Source organism: Bicyclus anynana, chromosome 20 (genome assembly GCF_947172395.1).
Source record: "Bicyclus anynana chromosome 20, ilBicAnyn1.1, whole genome shotgun sequence".
Taxonomy (NCBI): domain Eukaryota; kingdom Metazoa; phylum Arthropoda; class Insecta; order Lepidoptera; family Nymphalidae; genus Bicyclus; species Bicyclus anynana.
In genome coordinates, this window is record NC_069102.1 from 8,979,187 (window position 1) to 9,005,904 (window position 26,718).

At 36.8% G+C, this 26,718-nt stretch overlaps 1 protein-coding gene across 2 annotated transcripts in view; it reads left to right on the top strand.

Annotated features, from left to right (window-relative positions):
* Positions 1 to 26,718, top strand: part of LOC112057970 (membralin) — a 175,270-nt gene that overhangs the window by 78,590 nt on the left and 69,962 nt on the right. For both annotated transcript variants that reach the window (XM_052887887.1, XM_052887889.1), the window contains exon 9: positions 2,196 to 2,328. In XM_052887887.1, the coding sequence (XP_052743847.1) occupies positions 2,196 to 2,328 (133 nt within the window). The remainder of the gene's footprint in view (positions 1 to 2,195; positions 2,329 to 26,718) is intronic.

The following is a 26,718-nucleotide window of genomic DNA, read 5'->3' on the forward strand; positions in this document are numbered from 1 at the left end:
ATTGTCTGAGCCGTGAGGGTTGAGGGAGTGTATCCTATGGAATTAATTGATATATCCATACGTGGGATTAAATATTTGTTCAGCTTATTCCGGAAATGAGGTACCTAATCTATTTAGTAAAGACCGTAATGCGTAGTGATATACTTCCGTAATTCTCAACTGTGATTGTCTGAGCTGCTCACAACTTTACAACAAAAAATTAGTATAATCTATTTAGAAATAACCTTATATACTTATACCTTTCTAATTCTCAGTTTAAAATTCATTGATAGATGCATACGTAGGGTGAAATTGTTCTTCAGTTTATCCTAAAAATTGTGATGGAGGATAAAGTATTTGTATATACTTCTCTAATTCTCAGCTTAGATTGTTCGAACTATGAAGGTTAAGTGAGCGTATCCTATTGAATTTATTGATATAGATATAATAAACTTGTTCCGAGAATGGGTGTAATTTATTTAGAAAATACCTTAATGCAATGTAGTTGTCTGAGTCATGAAGGATGACTGATCCTATCCTATGAAATTCACCAATAGATCTTTACGTAGAATGAAATGTTTTTATCTCATTACGAAAGTTAGTAAATTTGTCTATATCTTAGTAATAAATATAAATGTAAACATTTAGATTCTACTCTATATATCATATCAGTTTTAAAATGGCTACGATTAATAGATGACCAGTCATTTTTAGTTCTAAATTAGCCCGGTATACCGAGCGCAGAGTTCCGCACGCTAAGTTAAGCGACTAATAAGCTCCTGACCGCTCAGGTTTCCCTCGTTATCGCGTAATTGTCGACACCTAATTAACGCGACACTGTGAAACTTGAAGCTTACCGGTGACCGATCATATAAGTCGCGTAAAATTTTTCAAAGTTTGTTGAAAGTTCAATAAAATGGAATGGTATATGTGATTTACATCTACCTTGTATAAATGCTGTGTAAGACCACGTGGAAACAGCATGATGTAGTATCTATCTATTAAATCAATTAAGGAATCCTTAACAAGAATTGCAGCAAGAAAATCCTTTTTCTGAGTAATGAAGGTGAACAATAGATCGTGTTCTAAACGAGTCTAGATTTTCCAGCGTACGTCAAGAAGCTAATAAGCTCTCGTCTCTCGGGTTTCAGTCGTTAGCGGGTAATTGTCGCCGCCTAGTTAGTCCGACACCCCGATACGACACCCGACGCTCCACGGTGACGCTCACATATGACCCGCGATATTTAATGCCGGCTTGCACCGCTGAAATATGCGGTCGCAGTTTGCCAGCTCGAGCTAGGGAAATTGCCGTGTTGAGTCTCCCCGTGGATCTGATTACTTTTGCGTCATTCTACCGAAAATAGACGAGGTGCATTACCGTGTATGTGGAAATTTGCTCTCGCGTGATTACTGGGGGCTATATTAAGTTTCGTGTCTCGCACGAGAATTCGAATCTTGTACGAAATACGATACTTAGTTAACTTGTTTTTTTTTTAAATTTTGATTGAGATGTTTATTTATATTAATCTTTCTTAGAAATTGAAATAACTTTATGCGGAATATTTCGTTTTATCTAAATAAAGAAGTTATTTCTTAGTATATATAAATATAGATAGACATCAATTTTTATTTAAACATGGTATTTTTTTTCCTACATGCCACAACGTTCCCACCCTTCAACTTGAAGCGTAGCAGTTAACATTCCATCTTTATCAGATTTTTTGTCCTATAGACGATACAAAGGACCTTAAAATTGAATTTAGAGTCATCAAGCTGCTCAGAAGCAATAGAGATGATGACTAGGTTTGAATATATTGAATTTTATGATACATTCGGGTAAATAAAGGTCAATGTTAACTAATTTATACATAAAAAGCAAAGATTGACTGGATATTTGCAAAATAAATAAGATTATAAAATTTCAAAATCTATTAAAAATCTTTTATTGTAATTAGATGAAAATTCACACAGTTTTAGCTTCCTTACATTAAATGAGACATTTTTCAATATAGGTATCCCTGTAGCCCCGAAAGTAATGATCGCAGATACTTTCTTCTTGACTTTTACAAAATTGCTTTACTATTAGCATACTCCTAATTTATATACAATTAAAAAAACTATCATCATCCCTATTAATTATATTTCTTGTGTCAACATCTCTTTTTCGTTCTTATGTGTTGTCATAAAGTTCTAAATTATTAATTTCTTGTTGCAAGGTATGGAAGCCATCATGTCGGAGTTCTTCAACGACACCACGACCGCGTTCTACATCATCCTCATCGTGTGGATCGCTGATCAATACGACGCCATCTGCTGTCACACGGCGATTGCTAAGAGACACTGGCTGAGGTAAGTCGACATGACGATTTGTGACCACCTACACCTTGCGTACCCTCCAGCTTTATATCTTTTTGTTCATTTTTCTCAAAGATTTTATACTACTAGATATGTCGCTAGCGCGTCTAAACTGAAGTGGACAAAGAAGCATAATTGTCTTAATTTTATTTTATAAACACCGAAAGTTTCTTAAACGATTAATGTCGAGTTATCGAGATACCAACCGAACCGAGAACCGAACCAAAGTCACCGACATAGCTCAACGAGTTGCGAAGCTGAAGTGGCAATGGGCGGGGCACATGGTTCGAAGAGCCGATGGACGTTGGGGTCCCAAAGTGCTGGAATGGCGACCCCGCACTAGTAAGCGCAGTGTTGGTCGACCCCCCACCAGGTGGACTGACGACATCAAGCGAGTCGCAGGGATTCGCTGGATGCAGGTGGCTCAGTATCGTGATGTTTGGAAGTCTACAAAAGGCCTATGTCCTGCAGTGGACGTCCATCGGCTGATATGATGATGATGATGATTGAGATACAATGTCGAGTTATGTGTTCAGGAAGTGTTAAAATCTATATGTACATAAATATATAATGTAAGTAAAACACAAAATTGTGCATGTGTGCGCTCAGTAGAGTAACTAAATTCGGATTTTTGCGGTGATTTTGTAAGCACGTGACGTCGTTGATTTTTCCTGAAAAGCATTCCTTTTGAAACATGTACTCGGATGCAGGTCGCGCGGTTGAGTTCACGATGCAAATTGGATTATATCGAATGATATTAACCGTTTGTGTTTTGACCCAAAATGGCCACCCAATTAGTGTTGCTGGTGCTTTATTAAAAAGTGCTCATAGGTTCGTTCGGCGCGCGTTAATTAGTGTATTGATACAACGGCCGGTGTCAACCGTGTTTGTTTAAGGGATTTCAATGGAGCGCTCGGTGTTGTTGGTGCTTTTGTTTCCGAAACCGATAATGATATGTACGAATAATGAACCAATATATTACAACTGCTCCGCAGTGTTATTATGTATCGGTGTACCATTCAAATAATGAGTTACTTAACTACATCGTTTTTCATCGATAATTTTAATTTTTTTCAATAATCGCGTCAACATTATGTTTTCAACGTAATGACTTAATGATCGTTATTGGGAGGGATACAAAGTCGCATAATAAAAATGAAAGTTGTATTTCTGTTAAGAAAATCATCCCAGAAAAACATAATAAATAACAAAAGTATATCAAATCTGTATTTTTTCCCAACCTGGAAAGTGGTATTAGAACCATTTATTCTTCCTATCATCTTTTTTACCAAATCTAATAAGTCTAGGTTTTTATATATAAATAGGATTTATAGACGGTATACAAGTGGTACGCGAAAATAAATAAATTCATTAGACCATAATCTAGAAACTAAACCTGAATACTCTACTCTATGTCCTCTAATTAAGCTAATCCTTTTGCTTGGCAACATCGACGGTTTAGACACGGATATGTAGTATTAATTAATAACATACGATGCTTCATAATTGCCCAAGATAGCGTTAATACACCATCCTACATGTAGTAATTGTAAAATACTATAAAATGTAATATAAAAGTTAATGGTATAAGAGATTCCCGGGGGTGTGGGTTCGAATACGGGCATGGGCATGCACCTCCAAACTTGGATTTTAAGAAATTAAATATCACATGTCTCAAACGGTGAAGGAAAAACATCGTGAGAAAACCTGCATACCAGAGAATCCTAATTTTCTGCGTGTGTGAAGTCTACCAATCCGCATTGGGCCAGCGTGGTCAACTATTGGCCTAACACCTATCATTCTGAGTGGAGACTCGATGTCAGCAGTGAGCCGAATATGGGTTGATAATGATGAAAAAGTACAAAAACTCAAATAAACTTTAAATGCAAGATAAATAACACATGTTTCTGATATTCCAAAAGTCTCATATTGTGATGTCAACGTATCATTTCCCTACAGGAAATAAAAAGTCAAGTTATCTGTCCTTAAGCAAACACAATAAAATGTTCGATAAACATTGAATCGTCAAGAAACATCGACGTCGGAAGGGAAAATATAAAAGGCACGTGGAATAACGAGCTCTATACAAACACCAGTCAAAAGATATATCTAGACAAATAACCGGTACCTCATGTACATTCGTTATAAGGTACAGTCGGACACAATATACAGAGTCAATACATAGATTATAAAGGTGTGTCTTAACTTAGAGCGCCAAGGCATGCGACATTTTGAGGACACAATTCTGCCTCGCCCATTGTACTTGGTAATTGTGTTTTGTTTAGAAGCTCCTGTCCAACAGATGTCTGACGTTTGAGGACATTAACTGATATGATAATAATAATGATTTGTATGTTTGAATGATTCTGTTTGACAATGTCTAGTACACTAAAGTGTTAGCACTGGCCAATATTCTGTTATGGCCAGTTCCACAATGTCCAGTGTTTAAAAATAAATTGAGTACAAATATTATGTCCAGCGTACCGAATGACGAGTCGAATGTCGTAATGATGTTCATTAAGTATTTAATTATGCTAAAAGGCAGAATTAGTTTTATTGTAAATTGGCATGCATTTTTATCCCGATCCGAAATTCGTTTAGCAAACGGATTTCATTGAGAGTGTATGTATAAGTACTTTGAGTAAAATATGTTAGTCCGTAGAGACTTTATCATTAAACAGTGATGTTTCAAAGTGTTAGTAGATTGTAAATTTTCTGTATTTACATTTAAATTTTAAAAATCAAAGAAAGATTTTTTGCCGACAGTAGTTCGCTTCCTTTAGGTCTTACATGAATTTTAAATTAATATTTAATACTCGAAAAAAAGATATCTTAGGTTATACCCTTCTTAGCAGCGACATGCCCTTGTTTCAGCGGCTGGGCGAAACTTCATCCTCAGCGCGATATTTATATCAATAATTGTATAGCCAGACTTCTGAGTGTTACAGTTTGTTTAGTAAATATTCTCTTTTTTGATATGGTTTTTTAAAATTTTACAATATCACTGATAGTTTTTGAGTTATAGTCAACAAGCTGAGGCCCAGTTTCAGGGTTTCGTTTTTAGTTCATAAAAACTGCAATTTTGGCTTTCAGAAAATACTCCTTTCTCAGAATTTTATTTCGCGTCGAATGAGCTATCGCTTGTATTTTTCCCTACTACGGCGAAGCCAAAAGTTTTTGGCAGTCTATGTATGTATGTATTTCCTTTCATTCTAACGAATATGCGCAGGTTTCACACTATCCGACCAGTGGCCTAATTCACTAATTTATTGAAACAACTGATTGAAGTGGACAACAAAGTGTCATCTACATACTCTGAGATATACACCGTAAGTACCGGATGACATTTGTAATTTGTATCATAGTATGTGGATGACATTTTGTCAATAGATTTGTTTTTTATTTTGATGTGTTGATAATAAAAACCAAAATAGGAAATAGGCTAGCTGACTATCTATAATCATTGTCGAGTTATCGTTTTACTAAAGGGTTAAATTATTAACTAGCCAAAGTTACTTTGCATTTACCTGTCAATTCAAATGTCAACCAAAATCTAAACGGATTAAATATTTCAACTATGCGGTACTTAAGTTCATCCAGTCTGGCATTTGGGTAACCATTTCAATTCCGATTCTGACCCTGCTGTGCATTATTGATATTCATTGGTTATATTTTGTGTTTTGAGCCGTGATAGCCCAGTGGATATGACCTCTGCCTCCGATTCCGGAGGATGTGGGTTCGAATCTGGTACGGGGCGTGCACCTACAACTTTTCAGTTGTGTGAATTTTAAGAAATTAAATATCACGTATCTCAAACGGCATAGGAAAAACATCGTGAGGAAACCTGCATACCAGAGAATTTTCTTAATTCTCTGCGTGTGTAAAGTCTGCCAATCCGCATTGGGCCAGCGTGGTGGACTAAAAACAACTTTTTTTATCTGTGTACGTTATAGACTGGTAGCTAGCTGGGTTACCAGGTAATAAAAAATTCTGAACGTAGGAACGAGATAATGTACCACGCAATTTGTAGAACATTGTGGCTCTTAAGTTGTATAACCATTAATTAAGGAACAGTAAAAAAAATAGCTGATTAGTAACAATTTTTAATAACCTCGATATTGATAGCAAGTTGAGAGGAAGAGAGTATACTAAAAGTTGTTAATAATCAGATGTCTTTTTATATAGTATATTATGAATGCGAAACGAAAACGCTTTTCATATTAGTAAGAACTGAAGTTTCAAAACTCAATTGAATACCCGAAAGTTGCGTCACATCCCTCTTCACTTGAAGAACTGACTGTAATAAATTGATCTAATATCCGTTACCTTAATATAACGGGTCACGTTCACAAAAGTTCCTCAACCAATATGTCCCCGAAGATACCTAGGAGTTGTGTACAAACACGCCATTTTGTTTTTACGCCTAGATCCGTGCCGGTGCCGTCTCCTTAATCAACTGTGCCGTCAGGCACGAAGCAATTTGGCCGGCCGAAGCAATAAGGAGGGCGCTATTAAAACAAGTGCAAATAAAGCAAATTGAAAATGGCACTTGCATTTCTTTGTAGGGGTGAATGAAAGTGGCAAGAGTGTTTTTACTTCATACTGTCTACTTCTTTTGTAGCGTCACTAACTCTGCGGTTACAGGTCCAGGTTCAAATTGGACATGTCTAGGGTTCGACCATCGTTGTCTCGTACCCATTTCTTAGTTGGAAATGTCAGGAGTTTATTAGTGATGTTTCAAATACATGGCGAATAGTCTATAAATATAGCAAGTAGTAGTGTAGCATAAACACAAAAATCATCATCATCATCATCATCATATCAGCCGATGGACGTCCACTGCAGGACATAGGCCTTTTGTAGGGACTTCCAAACATCACGATACTGAGCCACCTGCATCCAGTTCAGACATGTTCAAATCAGTCTATATTATTAGCCATGTCTTTTTTAAAATGATCAGTAGGGACTTATATTTCCCTTCCACTCTGTCAAAGTTTGTGCTAGGAATTAGTAAGACTACTCTAGTCCAATGTATTTACCATGAAGGTATTCATCGAGGAATTCATTCTTTAAGCTCTGCATTGTCTTGCTCGTTCAAGGTGTACCTACCTTGTAAAAATTCATATTTTTAAAGAATTCTCCGTACTCTAATCTGAAGTACAAAAGTTCTTTGTCAATTTAAGCTCGCTATTCTTGTCTGTGTAATAATGCACTCTACTGTGAAGGTACACTTTGCGTGCTTCTTTGCTTTTCCGATTATATTAGAGACGCATACTGTAAACAAGAAGAAAATGCAATCATATTTTCACAGACATTTTATACATTAACTAGCGGACGCCCGCGACTTTGTCCGCGTGAAATTTAATTTTTCACCAATACCTCGGGAACCATGGATTTTTCCGGGATCAAAAGATTTTACTCTGGATTAGCCTATGTGTTAGTGTTAATCCAGAGTAAAATCTATTTCCATACAAAATTGCAGCCAAATCGGTTCAGTAGTTGCGGCGTTAATGAGTAAAAAACATCCATACAAACTTTCGCGTTTTTATTATTAGTAGGATAACAACTTGGAAAAATCAGAACCAAAGAGGACGATGTCTTTCTTTGTTAACGCTTTTGCATATTTTATCTGTGAATTTTAAATCTTTAAGCCAACTTTACATGTATGGAAGATTCTATGCGATGGGGATTTTTCATTTTCAACATTAGTAAAGTGACCAGGATAATTTATTCCGTGTGTGTTGTTAACGGATTATAGGGAAATGCTGTATTATTTGAGCTTAAGCCTCAAAGCGATTGGTTCATTTAAACATATCCTAATGTATGCTAATGTACACTTTTCTTTTTCTTTTTTTTATTACTTCATATCGAATAATAACGAAAGGGTCCAATTAAAAATGCTTACGAATAACGATAGTGTTAATCTGTATTTGGTAAAGTGTCTTGTCGTTTATAACGGAACTGTGTTGATACTTTTGTCTCTTTATTTATGTTAAGGTGACCGCAGCGTGTGTGTGCAATTTTAATGATTTTAATCATTCTGACTTTGTATCACCTAAGTTGTCGAATCAACAAACTCCATGTACTTGTATATTTTAAATGTATCATTTGTACATTTTTGATTGATTAAATCACCCCGGCATTAGGACAAACAGAATGAAAAATATACAAATCAACCCGTTTCTGTTTAAACGAAACTAAGGATCATTATCCATTATCTATTAAAGAATTTCTGTTAAGCCGTCTTCGAGTATTAATGAAACTAACCAAATTTTTATACATTAAAAAATAAGATTTCAGGATTTCAAGTTTAGCGGACCGCGCTACATTTCTTTTTAGTACAACCACAATCTGAAGTTTTTTTTTTTTGTAAGCTATTACGTAATGCTGCATTCGGGAAGCTCTGCGACATCTTTTCGTCCGAAATACCTCAGTGTCTGAAGACAAAAGTCTTTCAACAGTGCGTGTTGCCAGTGATGACCTATGGTTCCGAGACTTGGTCGCTAACTATGGGCCTCATAAGAAGGCTCAGAGTCACACAGCTGGCGATGGAACGAGCTATGTTAGGAGTATCTCTGCGTGATCGAATCAGAAATGATGAGATCCGCAGAAGAACCAAAGTCACCGACATAGCACAACGAGTTGCGAAGCTGAAGTGGAAATGGGCGAGGCACAAAGCTCGAAAAGCCGATGGACGTTGGGGTCCCAAGTGCTGGAATGGCGACCCCGCACTAATAAGCGCAGTGTTGGCCGATGTCCCCACCAGGTGGACTGACGACATCAAGCGAGTCGCAGGGATTCGCTGGATGCAGGTGGCTCAGTATCGTGATGTGTGGAAGTCCCTACAAAAGGCCTATGTCCTGCAGTGGACGTCCATCGGCTGATATGATGAAGCTATTACGTAAAAATAAGGGTGACATTCCACCTCGCGGCGCTGCGGCGCAAATTCGTCGACCGCGTGACGAGCGGGCTCTCCGCATAAATCTTCGCGACCGCCAATTAAGCTCCGCCCCGACAGTTTGTCTACGCCCGCCCTGATTGCTCTCACTACACGCACTGCCCTATAGCCGGCTAATCGATAACCCCGATGTTCGGCTGAATACTGAACAATAGGGTACTTGGCTCATACCAAAGATGACCGAAATTGGACCCACTTATCAGAACGATTTGGCTGGTGGGAGGCTTCAGCCGTGTCTAGTTACCACCCTACCGACAAAGACTTACCGCCAAGCGATTTAGCGTTCCGGTACGATGTCGTGTAGAAACCGAAAGCAGTGTGAATTTTCATCCTCCTAACAAGTTAGCCCGCCTCCATCTTAGATTGCATCATCACTTACCATCACGTGGGATTGTAATAAAGGGCTAATTTGTGTAGAATAAAAAAAAATGTCAGAAATTGGGCCCACTTTTCAGAATCATTTCATTGATAAGAAAATATTGATTTCTTTGAAAATTGGCATCGTGATTTCTCCCTAATTATCCTAAGTTATGGCCAATTTATAGTTCTGTATCATTTGTTTAATTTGGGTCCGAGTTTGTATGGAGGATGGATATTTTAATTAAATAAACGAGTCAAACATACATAAATCTATCTATAAGATATCTATGAATTTTATAGGTATCATAAACATAGATTCATATTTAGATATGATCGTGACAGCCTATTCATTTACCTACTCATTTATAAATCCCTACCAGATAGTACTGTTTGGAGTAGGTACATAGTATGTTTTTCTTATCGAAAAATAATTATAAATTGCAGGATTGCAATGTTTTATTTGTTTTTCCAATGTGGAAATAATTCTATTACCAGATTGCAGCGTAAGCCTAATGGCCCTGGGGCCATCCAATGTGAATGCATTTATGCCGTCACTCATTACTAGATGGCGATTCCATTCGGCTTTTTGCTAATTGACGCAGCTTCGCAGTGAAGGAGTCTAATTAAATAGGTATCGGATACGCGACAGGCTTTCGCCATTTTTGAGCTAACGCCAGCTATGGGATTAACTCTATCCATTTGAGCTTTCCAGTGGACTGTATTTTGTATTCAATAAATTGTAACGTAGAAAATGAAGCCGTGCAGATGGTGCAGAAAAAAACAGCACTAAAAGTAAAAAAAAGTGGAAATACATTTATTTGCATTAGGCTTAGCAAGCGCTTTTGAAACTATGGTAATGTTAGAAATTTTCAGGTAATGTTAGAGATGAAATATCTTAGCATACCATTAATTCACCGTCGGGTCCATCGTGTGGCAAAGAGAAAAACCCCCAGCAGATTCCCGGACTTTCGACCGATGGTGTAGGGTTAAAGTGTCCTTGACAGTTAACTAACACTCCCCTTCTCCGCTCGTGTTGCTCTCCCTGCCCAGCCAAATTCGGTAAGATTCTACTAGAGCAGCTTTGGATAACTTTATAAAGATAATAGTGATAATTACTCGAAAACTTAAAATTAAACTTACGAACGTTCCAAACGCGCATTTGTTTCGAGAAGAGCCCACAAACTGAGCCAGGGTTTGTTTTTTGTTCATTTTTTTACATTGTTAATAAATTCTTAGAAACTACCTCGAATTAGAAATAAGGTGATGCGCAGAAGAACCGAAGTCACTGTCATAGCTCAACAAGTCGCGAGGCTGAAGTGGCAGAGCACATAGACGTTGGCATCCCAAGTTGAGGTCTATCGTCTAAAAATGAGTATGAATGATGATCACATTAATGTAGAAAGGGAACGAACATCTCAAAGAGTATTACGAGTGTGTATTAAGAGTCGAGTACAAGAAAACTGACCTCGGCCGAATGAATAAACCGATCGTCTAAAAATGAGTATGAATGATGATCACATTAATGTAGAAAGGGAACGAACATCTCAAAGAGTATTACGAGTGTGTATTAAGAGTCGAGTACAAGAAAACTGACCTCGGGCGAATGAATAAACCGATCGTCTAAAAATGAGTATGAATGATGATCACATTAATGTAGAAAGGGAACGAACATCTCAAAGAGTATTACGAGTGTGTATTAAGAGTCGAGTACAAGAAAACTGACGTCGGGCGAATGAATAAACCGATCGTCTAAAAATGAGTATGAATGATGATCACATTAATGTAGAAAAGGAACGAACATCTCAAAGAGTATTACGAGTGTGTATTAAGAGTCGAGTACAAGAAAACTGACCTCGGGCGAATGAATAAACCTCTAATCGAAGGATGCCGCCCGGGCGAGGCATAAATCAGCCTCCCCTATGACGCCTGCCGGGAGCCTTCAATTTGGTACATCCTTAAAATGACACACGAGAAGTTACCCTAACGACCGCGCCGTTACCCCGCGCCGCTAAATATATCGCGTGAATATTATCGTTATTTTGCCACCCGATTTGCAAGTTGTTTAGTAATTTACAACATTTTTGTTTTTTTTAGTAGTAGTAGAGCTATTTGATGATAGCGCTGAATCATCATTATCAACCCTTTTTTATTATTCGGATTTCTGCTGAGCTCGAGTCTCCTCTCAGAATGAGAGGGGTTAGGCCAATTGTCCACCACGCTGGCCCAATGCGGATCGGCAGACTTCACACACGCAGAGAATTAAGAAAATTCTCTGGTGTGCAGGTTTCCTCAAGATGTTTTCCTTCACCGTTTGAGACATGTGATATTTAATTTCTTAAAATGCACATAACTGAAAAGTTGGAGGTGCATGCCCCGGACCGGATTCGAATCTACGCCCTCCGTAATCGGAGGCAGAGGTCATATCCACTGGGCTATCACGGCTCTTAGCGCTGAGTACGTTTATGTATTGTTGTGGACTGTAAGGTTACACCAGCAATCATACAGTTCACAACAAAACAGCATTGCTACTTGGTAATACTTTTAATTGCAGTGGATGATTGGGATAGTATTAAAACGCAAATGCCAGAGAAATATGGGTTAGTGGTCGCAGGCCAGCATCGTACGTATCGGATGTACCGCATCAAACGGATTGTACTATTCTTTGTATAAAAAGCCACACAAAGTGCGTCCACTGATCCGCATCGTATGGATCGCATCGGACGGAAAAAATCGGTGTGATGCGATGCTTCTGATATATATAAAAATACTAGAAAAATTTTAAGGGTATTAGTTGTATTTTTTCTAATAGAAACCTTTGTCATAAAAGGGTGCTTCAAACCTTTTATGATCGTCACACGCACGGCAGATATACAAGAGATATAGCACAAGTAGATTGTCCCTAAATTGTATGTCTATAAATGGAATGGCAATAAAATTATTATCTCTGATCAACTTCAACTAAGATATAATTAAGTTACATTTTGTGACTTCTATTGTTTTTTATTGCCAAATGATAGCAATTGGCGGAAGTTGAAAAGTGACATGACGTTATATTTCAACAAAGTAGATAGGTCCTAAATCCTAAATAAAAAGTTGCCTGAAAAAAATCGCTACGACGCAATAAAGTCGCGTTTTGTATTTATTTATATTAAATTACACGGACAACCACAAAAATCAAAGAGATTTTTCGTTGGTCCCTACTTATTCAGTGTTAGCCGACGCCCCGCGGTTTTACTCGCTTAGTTACAGTTCCGGTGAGTGCACGGTGATGAAATATAGCATTTGACATTCACAAATAACGTGGCTTTCAAGTGGTAAAAGAGGGGGAGGGGGTAATCTCTGAACAAAAGAAAGAGGTAAACTTTACCTCTTATAATATTAGTATAGATCGTTATAGTTTTTTTTTATCTTTATTTTAGGGAGCTGAGTCCATTTTGGACTATGCCGCTCCGTAAGGCCGCCTTTGAAACAATGCTAATAATTTAATTAATTACCTTAAACTTTTCCTATAAAGCTGTAACAGCGCCCTGGCCTCCTCTGATTGAGGATGTGCCAGTGCGCTATTACAGCCGCCCACCTCTCTTAGTGCAGGAAATCTAAACAGCACTTCCCGTCGCACTGCCTCGTTTCTGACACACTCCAACAACACGTGGTAGATGTCCTCTGGCCTGTCACAGTCTGGGCAATTTGGTGACGGAACTTTTCCCATCAGGAAACCAAACGTGTTAGTTGGAATGTGTGCAGATCGGAGTCGCAGGGTATCAACAACGTCCTTTCGGTTAAGAGAGCAGTTGTTAATCCAGCTACTAATTGGTACTTGTTGGATGGTACGAAACCATATACCTTTATATTTTGAGCGCAAGTCGAAGTATTCATGCCACATATCATTGCATTTGTTCTTTACCAAACTTACACAGTCAGAATAACAAGGAGATACATACATTAAATCGCCATCATATGTAGCTTGATCTGCCAATTGATCTGCCCTGCTATTCCCGCTAATACCTATGTGTGATGGAATCCACTGAATTTTAATAGATTTATTTACAGATTTGAGGTATAAAATGACTTTAATAATTTCGTAAGCTACAGGTAGTCCTCGAAAATTCGAGGTGCATCTAGCTAGATGTTGAAGGGCACTTTTACAATCGGTTAGAATTACAAACTTATCAAAACTAATGGAACAAATATAAGACAATGCTTTAACAATGGCTAACAGTTCTACATGCATAATAGAAATATTAGACTGAATTTGAAATTTTGCCTCAACTCCTTGTTGTGGATCCAAGAATGCTGCACCTGAACTAATGGTGTTTTTAGAACCATCTGTGTAAATTTGGTAAAAATCATCGTACTTTCTCTCCAAATACTTAATACAGATTTCGTATAGATGTGTAATATTATATTTATTTTTAGGTTGGTGAATATCCTCCACATTAAAATACAAAACATCATTAAGATCTATTTGGCTAACCCACAAATCCATACTATACATTTCTAATTTATTACTTGTGTGTAGTAAAGTATCTACCCAATCACCTTGAACCGAAGCGAGTAAAGGAATCTTTCTTCTCTTCCAAAAATTAGGGGTAGATCTAGATAACAATAGCTGTAAACAACTTATTAAGTCCTCTTTACTGGACAACGATTTGGATTTTAATAAAAATTTTCCTGCTAAGAAAATTCTACGAATGTTCAATGGCTGTAAATTTAACTCTGTCTCCATAACATGGATAGGTGTACTTTTTAAGAAGCCACCTATAACTCGCATAGCCGTGTTTTGTACTCTGTCTAATTTATTTAAATGAAAGTTACAGCTGTCGGAATATAGGAAACAACCATAATCTAATCGGCTCCTAATAATGGCTAAATATAGGCGTCGTAAATGACGAGGATGTATTCCCCAACCTGACCCTGCTAATACTTTAAAAACATTAAGAAATTTCAAGGCCTTTTCTTTAATTTCTGCAATATGTTTAGTCCATCTTAATGATCGATCTAACCACATTCCTAAATACTTTACGTTAGTTTCTGTTTTAAGAGTTTGACTATTAATTTTAATTATGGCTGGAGATCTATTTGTTCCCTTTTTAAATACGCATATATTACTTTTGGATGCAGATATTTCTAACCCTATCTCAGCTAATAAGACATATAATTTATTCAAAGCGTGTTGGACATGTTGAACACATTCATTAAGTTTTTTGTTAGACGAGTATAAAGCAAAATCATCAGCGTACTGTAATACTTCAATATTGCAATTGGTAATTTGACTATATATATTAGATGTCACTATATTGAATAGTAAAGGTGATAAAGGGTCTCCTTGAGCTAAGCCTCGGCCAGTATTACGCGACGTAGAACAATGATTTGCTTTGATTTTCAAATTACGGTCTTTTAAAAATTCCCATAAATAATTACACACTTTAATACCTACACCTAAATTGTCTAACTTGCATAAAAGAGTACTTATATCAACATTATTGTAAGCGTTATCTATGTCGATAAAACATCCTACTGTAACTTCATTATTTGTAAATCCTAATTGTATTTGTGATACTAGCTTAGCTAGTCCATCGAAACAGGAATGACAATGTCTAAAACCTACAGAATTATGTGAAAATACATTATTTCTTTCCATAAACCATTCTAATCGTTTATTAATTATAGAATGAAAGATTTTACAAACACAAGAGATGAGGGATATCGGCCTTAAAGACGAGTAATTATCTAAATTTCGGCCTGGCTTCGGAATGGGTAAAATACTGATTTCCCGCCATTGCAATGGTACAAAACTAGTTGATAAAAATAAATTGTAAAGATTAATCAACCATTGTTTAGCAACTAATGGCATGTTATAAATCATGGAATATGAAATATCGTCACATCCAGGAGCTGTATCCTTTGTTTTTATTGATTTATTCAGTTCATGAATGGTAATGGGTGTTTCTAAAAGAGTGTTGTCGTTTGTAAATAATGGTTTACGAGGAGAAACGTAATCCGGACACAAACTATGTAAAAGAGCGTTAGATTTATCAGCATCTACGTGATGGCGAGGGACTTTATGACCTTTCAGCCAACGCATACGATGCCACATATCGTTTGTCGATGTTACTTCATTAATTGATGAGCAAAATTTTTGATACGATTTATATTGTTCACGCCTAATATTTCTCTGTGTCTCTGCAACAGCACATTCTAAGTCCTTTAAATTTGTAGGCGTTGGATTACGTCTAAATTTACCTAATGCTAATCTTCTTTTGGCAACTGATTGAGACAGTTCAGGATTCCAATATTCTCTGGGTTTAAAATTACTTTGTGGATTTAAACAATATTTAATATAAGGGATATGTAGTTCAGCTGCTTTGTTAATATTATTAATAAATAAATTATATGCCATCTGAGGATCTTCTGGGAAAACTAAGTCTTTAAATAAGTTATCAAGGTCTGAGTGATAACTTTCCCACTTGGCCAATTTAAAATTTCGTTTCTTCTCTATTTTAAAATTAGAGATGTAAGACGTGTTTATTCTAATTACAAAATGATCGCTACCTAGCGATTCATTTAATACCAGCCATCTTATCCTTAGTGCAATGTCAGGAGAGATTAATGTAATATCTGGCGAAGTCTCGCGTAATTGACCATCAACAAGTTGAAAACGAGTAGTGGAACCATCGTTTAGTACAATAAAACTACTATCGCTTATTGCATCAAGAAGTTGGGCACCTCTATGATCAGATTTACTTGACCACAAAGAGTGGTGTGCATTAAAGTCCCCAAGTATAATAGTATTGGTCATATTGATGGAGAAAATTCTATCCCAATCAGCTTTCGTAGTTCTAATATTGGATGGGCAGTACACACAAATGACATTACGAATTATGTCACAATTACTTATTTTTACGTGTATTATTTCTATTCCAGGGTTGGGATGTTCTACTCTACACATGTATGACTGTAAAGATTTGTGAGTTAGTATAGCCACTCCGCCAAACGATTCGTCCCTATCGCAGCGAAATATGTTGTAATCTCTAACCTTGATACACCTTTCAATATCGAGCCAGGTTTCACATAACGCTGCAACATGAATCTTTTCTTGGATTAACAACTGCTCGAATGCTTGTAATTTTGGACGTATACTGCGGGCATTCCACTGTACTAAGTTTAAATTAATATGTTTTTGGGCGTATTGATCCATAACATTAAATTAACAAATTAACTACACTCTTAATCACTGGAATCTTTGTAATAATGTCATGAAATACAAATTTCACCCACTGCATAAAATATTTAAAACCTCTCTTTATCTTGTCCATCCAGGATTCATCTGTCTTACTAAATAATACTGTCTTGAGTTTTTCAAGTAAATACATTAGGTAAACTTGAAACTCGGGTATAGTTTCCTCTTCTTTATCATCTCCTCTTTCACCAATATTTTCATCTCTCATTTTCGAATTTTTACTAGTCTCTGATTCACATTCCGACTCCGACCATTCCATTTCCTGCTGCTGGTTATCAATAGTAAAGAATATTTTCCTCTTTCTCCTTTTCTTCTTATTCTTCTTCTTTTTGTCATGTTCTTCACTCTTCGTAGTCCATTCTTCTGTTGTAGTTTTTCTTTCTTTTGTTGTTTTCTTATCCTCCTTGGTCTCTGATGTAGATGGCATTGACGTGGTTTGATAATCCATATTATTCTGATACGATTTTTTAGATTGCGGTGGGGGGGAGGGGGGGACATATAGTAAACCTGCTTTCTGATATGTGCAATTAAACTCCGACATCAGTTGGCGGATTTTTTTCTCTTTCATGTAGACTGGGCAACTTTTTGATAACGAAATATGATTTCCACCGCAGTTACAGCATTTAAATGTGGTGCGGTCACAGTTTGCATGGTTCTCTCCACATTTCGGGCATCGAATTCTATTGGAAGGGCACATCTTGATGAGATGTCCAAATCGCCAGCACTTTGAACACTGGGTTACTGGAAACACAAATGGTTCCACTCGGATACGCATATGGTGCAGGTATATATAAGGAGGCAGTCTGGATCCTACAAAGCCAATTCTTAGCTTCTCGCTTGGAACCCACGTACCTTCATCTGTTCGGCGGTTTAAGCGTTTTACGGAAATTATAGCTTCATCAGATGAGACATTGTTTAACAGCTCTTCAACTGTTATTTCCAGTTCAATGTCTGAGACCATTCCATATGATACCCCTACCTCCCAGGTTTTTTGGATTCTCCAGTTCAACCTCTTAAATTCCCCGTGGCTAATTAATTTATCCGCATTTACGACTTTATCAAAGTCCACTAAAATTTTAAACGGGTTTATATATCTAACGCGCGTAATGCCATCTATATCGTGCACTCGAAATAATTTTGCTAGCGCAAATTGTTTCGGTAATTTTTCTGCATGTGTAATACATACTTGGATTTTCAACTCAGTTTGATTTTGTCCTCTCTGTTTTCTCTTCGAATCTCTAGACACATTTTGCCACTCGGCCTCACTATCCTCGTCCTCCGTCATTCTACGCTTTCGCGACTCCTGTTGTATGTCCTCTAACTCCGACTCAACATAACACTCCTCACCGTCATTCATCGGTCCGCTAAATACCTACAAATGCAGGTAAGCGGCCGGCGGCCGTCCGGCCGGTTCGCTAATAACACAATGAAACGAGACGTGTGCCCAGTAACAAGTGCGACGCGCGACTGATCGTTATAGTTTGTGTCCTTAAATAGTGGTGTAGGTACAAATACGTACGAGTATGGTGAATTAAATAAATACAACTATTTACTAGTCTTTATGCCAACTATTACAGAAAATCTAACTTTATTTTTATCAAATCAAAAAGAAGTCATATTTTGTTTGTACATTTGATAAATAAATGTGTAGCAGTATTTTGCGAGTATTCCTCCTTTATTAAAGGTTGCTTAAAACTAACATAAGCAGAGTATAAGCGGTCGCAGAGCCACTGGAGCGAGAGAATGCGCGATGACGGCTGCTATCTGGCGTTAATTACGCTTGACCGACCCCGCGCGCGTCTGAACGAGGCTGTTTTCAATCACACAATATATTAATTGTTTTTTACAAAATATGCGTTTTTTTTAAACGTTACTCATAGTTTTGAATATATATTTTTTTAATAATAATAATATTTATTTAAGAAAAATACACATAAAAAATGAAACAATAGCCTTATTACTAAAAGTTACTACTAAGTATACAATATACAAGTACATGCTTATTTAATATAAGTATACTTAAATGTGTTAATCCAAAAATTAAATGTGTAAATCCAAATAATTAATGTGATGGAAGTTGCACTAGTATAAACCGTGTCGCAATTTAGTTTAGACCTTTTTGAAAAACCGTAAAAATGTGACTCTGTATCATTCAAAGTTTCAGTGATACCACGCCATCTATATATACGTTTTTAATCAAATAACTTGTTTGTAAAAACAAATACATTTTTTTTTATAACAGTCAAAGTTCTAAGGACTACTGTTTTTAGGGTGTGAGAAAAAAGTCTGATGTGAGAAAATGAATAAAACTCGCTTTCCTTAAGATACTCTCATATAATTTCTCACCTAATATGACAGTTCTAGTCTTCAATCGCACGAGAGTTTTTAACGAGACGTTAATAAGCGCTAAATGCAGGTCTATTTCCAATGCCCCAAATTGAAAATTCAACACTGCTCACTGTCTGAACAAATACTTGGGAATGCATTTGTTGTTTTGAACGCTTTTTTAACGCCCGTTAAAAAAATACTCTCGTGCGAATGATTTCCAGCACGTTCAGGGTTTTTATAGTGATCGAATTTTCATTCTTCTTTTTCGGTATTATAAATATGATATTCTAAAATACATTGAAGTTACTCATCAGTGAATTTCGCGTCATATTCCAGCGTGCATATTAATGGGGAGGTTGACTTGTGTACGAATTAACGGCGCTTGGCCGACGTACCGACTAATAGTCGCCGAGCGCCGCTCTGGCGCCGCGCCAGGCGCCTCGCAAGCTCATTTGCATTTCCATACTGTTGCTCGCACGGGCTGGAAATGCTCAACAAGTGTTGAACCTTGTTATTTTTCCTTTAAGATACGAGTATGGGCGAGTTAGTAAGCGTTTTTGCGTTCATATTGGACTAACGGATGCCTCGTGTAGTTTCCGTTTCCGTCGGAATACGGGGATAAAATATAGCCTACGTTACTTGTTGATAAAGCTTTCAATTTTTAAAGTTGGTTTCGTGATTCCGCTGAAACGACCAAACAAAGTGTTCTCTATATACTTTCGTATGTTTAATATACTCGAAGGATAGCGAACACCTTCGAATCCACTCGAATTTCCGTGCGTTAAATTCCTTTTTTTTCATATATTACGTAGGAACCATTATTTTTTTATGTATAAAAAGGGATGTGAAGTATCGATCCAAGAATGTATACTCTCTCAAAATTTTCAGTCAAATCAATTCAGTTGCGGTGAGTAACAAACATACAAACTTACACAAACTGAAAAGTACTTTCTACCTGTGATGTTAAAGTTTCTGTTTCATTAACATCATCTTTTAATATTAATCAATCCATTAAAGTAGGCTGATAACAATTAGCCTTTATAGTGGCTGACTGCCATTACCCAAATAACAACTACTCGTCTACTATCTACTACTATCAACATTACGTAACCATCGATAACTAAATCGCTGTCTAGCAAAAATAACGAAAAGCCCATCGACACAGACTAAATTGCTGTATAAAATACAACGAAAGCAGCCAACGAACAATGTACTCAAGGCCAGTTTGGGACAAGCGTACAAAACTGTTGAGCAAGAGCAATTACATTAGGTAAAGTAATCGCCGACCGGCCAAATGAAGTTAGAGTATCCGAAGGATCACCGCGGATCCGCCCTCAATTAAAATCTCATTATGACGATACCCCGTGGAGACTTGATTACGGGACATTACGACTCGCTGTTAATTACAATTGACAGTTTACTGTGTTGCTATTGCTTACATGAGAAGGTACCTTAAATATAGGTAATGTAAGGCTATTTTGTCTTGATGTCATCATCAAATACAACCCACATTCGGCACACTGTTGAGCAAGAGTCTCCTCTCAGAAAGAAAGGGGTTAGGGTGACAGTCCACCACCCCAAATGCGGATTCGCAGACTTCACATACGAGTTCGTAGAGAATTACGAAAATGCTCAGGTATGCAGGTTTCTTCACGATGTTTTTCCTTCGCCGTTTGAGAGACGTGATATTGAGAGACGATTGAATGACTTTTTGAAAAGTAAAAGCATTGACTTTGTATCAGTATTTATGTATAGTGTACTACTCATTACACTATATGACTTGCTACTTGAATATTGGTAAATAGTGTTGTGGGCTCCTCAAGGCTCGTCTGAAACCTTGGTAACTTTAATTTTAAGATTTCGACTTTATTATCTTACCATTATCTAATATTAATATTACATTACGTCTCAAAGGTGCTTGTAAACTAAGCCTTATTAAAGTAAATAAACTTTGACTTTGACTTTTGACTTTTACATTCTAAAAATGCTGCTTAATTTTTGCGGTTTAGAATTTTCACTTATAGTCCAGTAATTTTAGGCATTTTATACCCCAATCTGGGGAAAAATTCCTAGTGAGCTGAATTTTTGTATACACCTTTATTACGGCGTTATTATGAAGTTGTGAAAAATCGACATCGATATCGTGCCGGCTAAAAAAATTACAGAGGTCAAAAGGTCACGAAAATCAGTTTTTTGCAAATATTTCGCGACCTATTGCTCGGACGTCAATAGAGGTCATTATAAAAATTGTTTCTCATAAAATTGTCTACAAAAAATGTCTCTTATAGTTTTTCTGTAAAATTAACGGTCTTCCGATCATAGCGGCAAGAATGCACTCACATACGGTATTGTATACTGTACACCAAGGCGTAAACTCTATTGCTTTTTAGTAATGTTTGTAAATGTCTCTAAATCTTTTATTTTACATTTAGATGTTTCCAGAAAGATATATTTATCGTATAGGGGTTTAGGTTTTTAGTAAGACGTACTATATCTCATTCTAATGACCTTCAATGGCAGATGTTTCGTATATCATTGTTCCAAGACCAGTCCCTTTATACCTGCTACTGCCAGTCAGACTGAGTATACTCATAGCACGCACTCAAATACTTGATCAATCTACATCAATTTTTTTCAAAAAACCAGGAAAAAACAATGCTAAAACAAAAATATACTCGACTGGTAGCCTCAACAAGTATCCACATTGCAAAAAAAATATTCTGTTTCTGCATGCCATGACCGGATGCGATACAACTTCAGCACTTTTTGGGAAAGGAAAATTGAAAGTCATGAAGATGTTTGAAAAAAGACCCGATTTAAACAATTGTACAGAAATATTCCAACAAGAAAATTGCTCTCGAGATGTCATTGTCAATACTGGAATACATTTTCTACTAGCTGTATACGGTGCTCCAAAATCAGAAAATTCAATTGATAATTACAGATAAAAGCTACAGCTTTGCTAAATTAACAAGACAAAGTACAGCTGTAAAATTTCCTTCATTACCACCTACTTTTTCAGCTCAACAGCATATTTTTCGAGCATATTACCAAATACAAACCTGGCTAGGAAGAGACATCGATCCAGAACAGTGGGGTTGGGAGTTAAAAAATGATATGCTGCATCCAATAATGACTTTATTACCACCAGCACCCGATGAACTACTGAATACAATCTTTTGTAATTGTACAAAAGGTTGTGGCGGCAAATGTGGATGCAAAAAAATTGGATTGAGATGCTCAAAAGTTTGTGGGCATTGCCGCGGCCAGTCATGCTTAAACGCAGAGTCAACGAATGATGAAAATGATGAAGATGTAGATTTAAATCAAGAAATAACTCCACTTGACATTTTGTCAGTAGCCAATAACGATAGTGAAGCTGAAAATATTGACAATGAATAAAAAAAAAATTATTCGCAAATATTTATTTTTTTCGGTATTTTTCAAAATTTTGATAAAAAAATATTAATTGTTAATTAAAATAAACTTTCATTATATATCATGGATTATGCCTACGGGGGAAACCATGTAAAAAACGCGCCTTGCATTCTACCTCGAAGGTGGTGAGGAAACGAGTGCATCGTCACAATATAGTCGCTTTCTCAGCGCTATGATCGCAAAACCGTTAATTTTACAGAAAAACTATAAGAGACATTTTTTGTAGACAATTTTATGAGGAACAATTTTTATAATGACCTCTATTGACGTCCGAGCAATAGGTCGCGAAATATTTGCAAAAAACTGATTTTCGTGACCTTTTGACCTCTGTAATATTTTTAGCCGGCACGATATCGATGTCGATTTTTCACAACTTCATAATAACGCCGTAATAAAGGTGTATACAAAAATTCAGCTCACTAGGAATTTTTCCCCAGATGAAACCTAAAATAACTGGACTATTACCATACATAAAGAAGTCATCTGTCTGTCGATAGAAGTCCAATGCTGTAGGCCTGCCATGCATCGACGACATATCTTGTTTCGTATCTTTGTAACGAAAGAGTGAGCAATATTTTCGACTCCGCCGATAGGTCGACAAAGGCGCCTTATTTTCTTCAGAGATATCTCGTAGCGCGGCCTAGGCATATTGTACTAAGGCCTTTTGCATGGACTTCCAACACAACTATCTTAAGCCGCTAGCGTCCAGCGGCTGTTAATACGTTCGCTGCGGTACAAGGTCAATGTTGTACATAAATTACGAGGTCGATGGACCTCGTGCCATACTACATAAAGTTTTAGTATGAGTTCAAAGAACCTCGTACCGCACCATAGGAAAGTGAAGAAAAATCAGTGCCGCAGCGAAAGTGTTAAAAGAGTATTAAAGGAAAGTTATGAGTGTTATTATGCAACAATCAAAATGAAATAAAAAATACCAAAGTTGTTTCTACAACAACACATAAATTCTAATGTTAGTTAGTTAGTTATTTAATGTAAATGCTACTCGGAGACGGGTAAGACTGGTGGTTTTCAAAAATATTGCAAAACCATTTTGTTTATTATTAGATATCTGTGATATATTTAGATATCTGTGGGTACCAATCTGTCTCCTCTTTTTATTTAACTTAGCTCGTCTGTACGTCTCTTGGTAATTAAATTTTGTGCGATCGATTTGGCTGATTAATGAAACATTTCGTTTTCCAGTTTCAGCTGCGACGTGTTGTAAGAAATTTACAGAAAATGTAAATAAGTTCTGAAAAAAATATAATTGAAATTCTTTTAAATTCCTGATTCACCGTATATACTTTGTATTAGTGCATATTATAATTTAAATTAAAGAAATATTAAAGTCATTCGCTTGAAATCATATGGACCTAAAATATTAAATATTTTAGGAGCTGAAAAATCCTTTATTGAAAAAATATCCAGTTCATTATTCAAATAATAATTAAAAAAATACATGCGTTTGATTTTTACACACTACGAAATTAAATTATGAACACTAAACACGACTTTTTATCGTTTATTTTTAGAGAGAGTATTCATATACTACAAAACATGCCCATGCCTCGGAGAACGCGTTTGGCTATTGTTTCTCAATCATTAACATTAAAACTTTTGATAGTGAGTCAAACATTATCACTCTAATCCCAAAAACCATTAGAGCAGCTTGGTGAATCTAAGCTGCAAAGCCCCTTTCCTATAAGGAGCTTTTCAAACTGTCTACGTCTACAGGTCTATGCGTGCAGGCTACCAAATCAAATCAAAAATCATTTATTTCAAGTAAGCTCAGTTTACATGCTCTTTTGACACGTCAGTTGACTATTTTTAAAGATTCTACCACCGGTTCGGAAGGTAGATTCTGCCGAGAAGAAACCGGCAAGAAACTCAACAGTTGCTCTTTTTAAAAAATCATTTAGTATTTATAATTTACAATTGATGATAACATTACAATTTCTTATAGTTTTACTTTTTGTGTGAAGGTGGAAGCTGATCCAATGGCCTCCGATCGCTTTTATCTTTAAGGAACTCATCAATGTTGTAGTAACTTCGACTAAGTAAATGTTTTTTAACACATTGTTTAACGCTATGCATTGGCAGTACCATCACAGGTGTGTAGCATGGAGTAGGTTGATTTGTAAGTGTAACAGGGCCTTAAGGGTGATCGGTCAAGTGGTTCATGTGTTTGAGACGGGTGCGCCGGCCGCGCCTGTTTGCCTTCGCCGTAAAGAAAGCGGTCAAACAACGGTGTTTGACTGTTCTCTTTAGGGCGATAGCCCGCACAATTAGTACGATAAAAACAAGCTATTACGGTAGTTGATATGGTATCGTAATCGTACGAAATCGTTATGGTATCGTATCGTTAAAGCATAACATTGTGGCTTGAAAATTTATAAAATAAAGGAAACCTGACTGCGTAATAATGTGCTTTATCACACAACTGAGACAAATCTAATGTTGCTTGTAATACAAAAATACGTTATGATGTTTAGGCTATAGAGTGAGCCAAAGAAAAAACGATCGATCAAAAAACATAACCTTCCGATGTGCTTCTGAGTGTTTGTAGCCAAAATATTCGTAGCTTGTTGTAGCAAATGTTGGAAATCCTCGTAGCTGTTTTGACGACAGATTTCTCGAGGCCTTTCTCTCTGAAGATCGTGCGTTTTCGCATAAATATCGTACTTCCTCGCATGAAATGTTTAGCATCATGTTAGACACAAAGAGAAAATCTAAATACGATGTGGAGTCATACAGATAGATTAGCTTGCGAAAGTTCGTAGACAATTTTTCGTAGTACATGTCGTAGCAGTCTTCGTAGAACACTCGTAGCACATCATCTGGGCGGCTATTATAATATCGAAAATATATTCGAGTCATCTCTTTATGAATAAAATGACCAAGCATCAATTGTTTCGCACCACAAATGACTAATTAATTTTATTACTAGTGGCGAATGTACCGCGGCCTGGTACTGAGTTAGTTAATGGTAATAATATGCCTGTTAAATTTTCAGACTGCAGACTGCAGACAGACAGCATTACATGCTGCAGACTGCAGACTAAAATGTTTTTTTTTTAGTAACAAAAATAATTCGAGTAATTTATAGTGCGAAACAGTTGATGCTTCCATTGTAGCAGGCTTGAGTGCAATTTTTCACAGTATTTGCGGGCGAGGCCGAAGCTCCATTCCCTATGATTTCATTATTTGCTTTCAATCAGCATTGTGAGCCGACCCCCGGCCCCCCACCGCCCGACACTTCCAACTGGAGCGGATTTTGTTTGGTTTCGTATTCGAATGCTGTTTGTTGTTGAGTTACGATGAATTTTTTGTTGTTGTTGGTGTTGGTTTATAACCTTTGTTTTTATTTTAATTTTAGTTTATATTTTAGGTGTCTTGGAGTTTTGATGTAAACTGCTTTTACCTTTAACCTAATTGAGATGAGTTGACACCGTTCATCAAATCGTTAACGCGTTTCAAGGATAGATCCTGAACTAAATTTTACAGTAAACTACACCTAACTCTCATTTATAGAACAATCATGACCTTACATGCATTCTTAAAGGAAAGATAACTATCAAGTTCGAACCTCTATATTCGATTAATAAAACTGTAAAATAACGGCTTTAAGCCGTGATAGCCTTTAAGCAGTGGACGTGACCTCTGCCTCCGATTCCGGAGGGCGTAGGTTTGAATCCGATCCGGGATGCACCTCCAACTTTTCAGTTGTGTGCATTTTAAGAAATTAAAATATCACGCGTCTCAAACGGTGAAGGAAAACATCGTGAGGAAACATGCACATCAGAGTGTTTTCTTATTTCTCTGCGTGTGTGAAGTCTGTCAATCCGCATTGGGCCAGCGTGGTGGACTATTGGCCTAACTCCTCTCATTCTGAGAGGAGACTCGATCTCAGCAGTGAGCGAATACATGGGTTGATAATGATGAAACAAAATACAAATTTTGAGTGTGTTAAAACTAATCAAAAGCTAAAATTTATATTCCAAAGTGAGTAAACAAAATTTTCAGGCTACATAATATAATGTATTCATGAAGTATCCGTTTA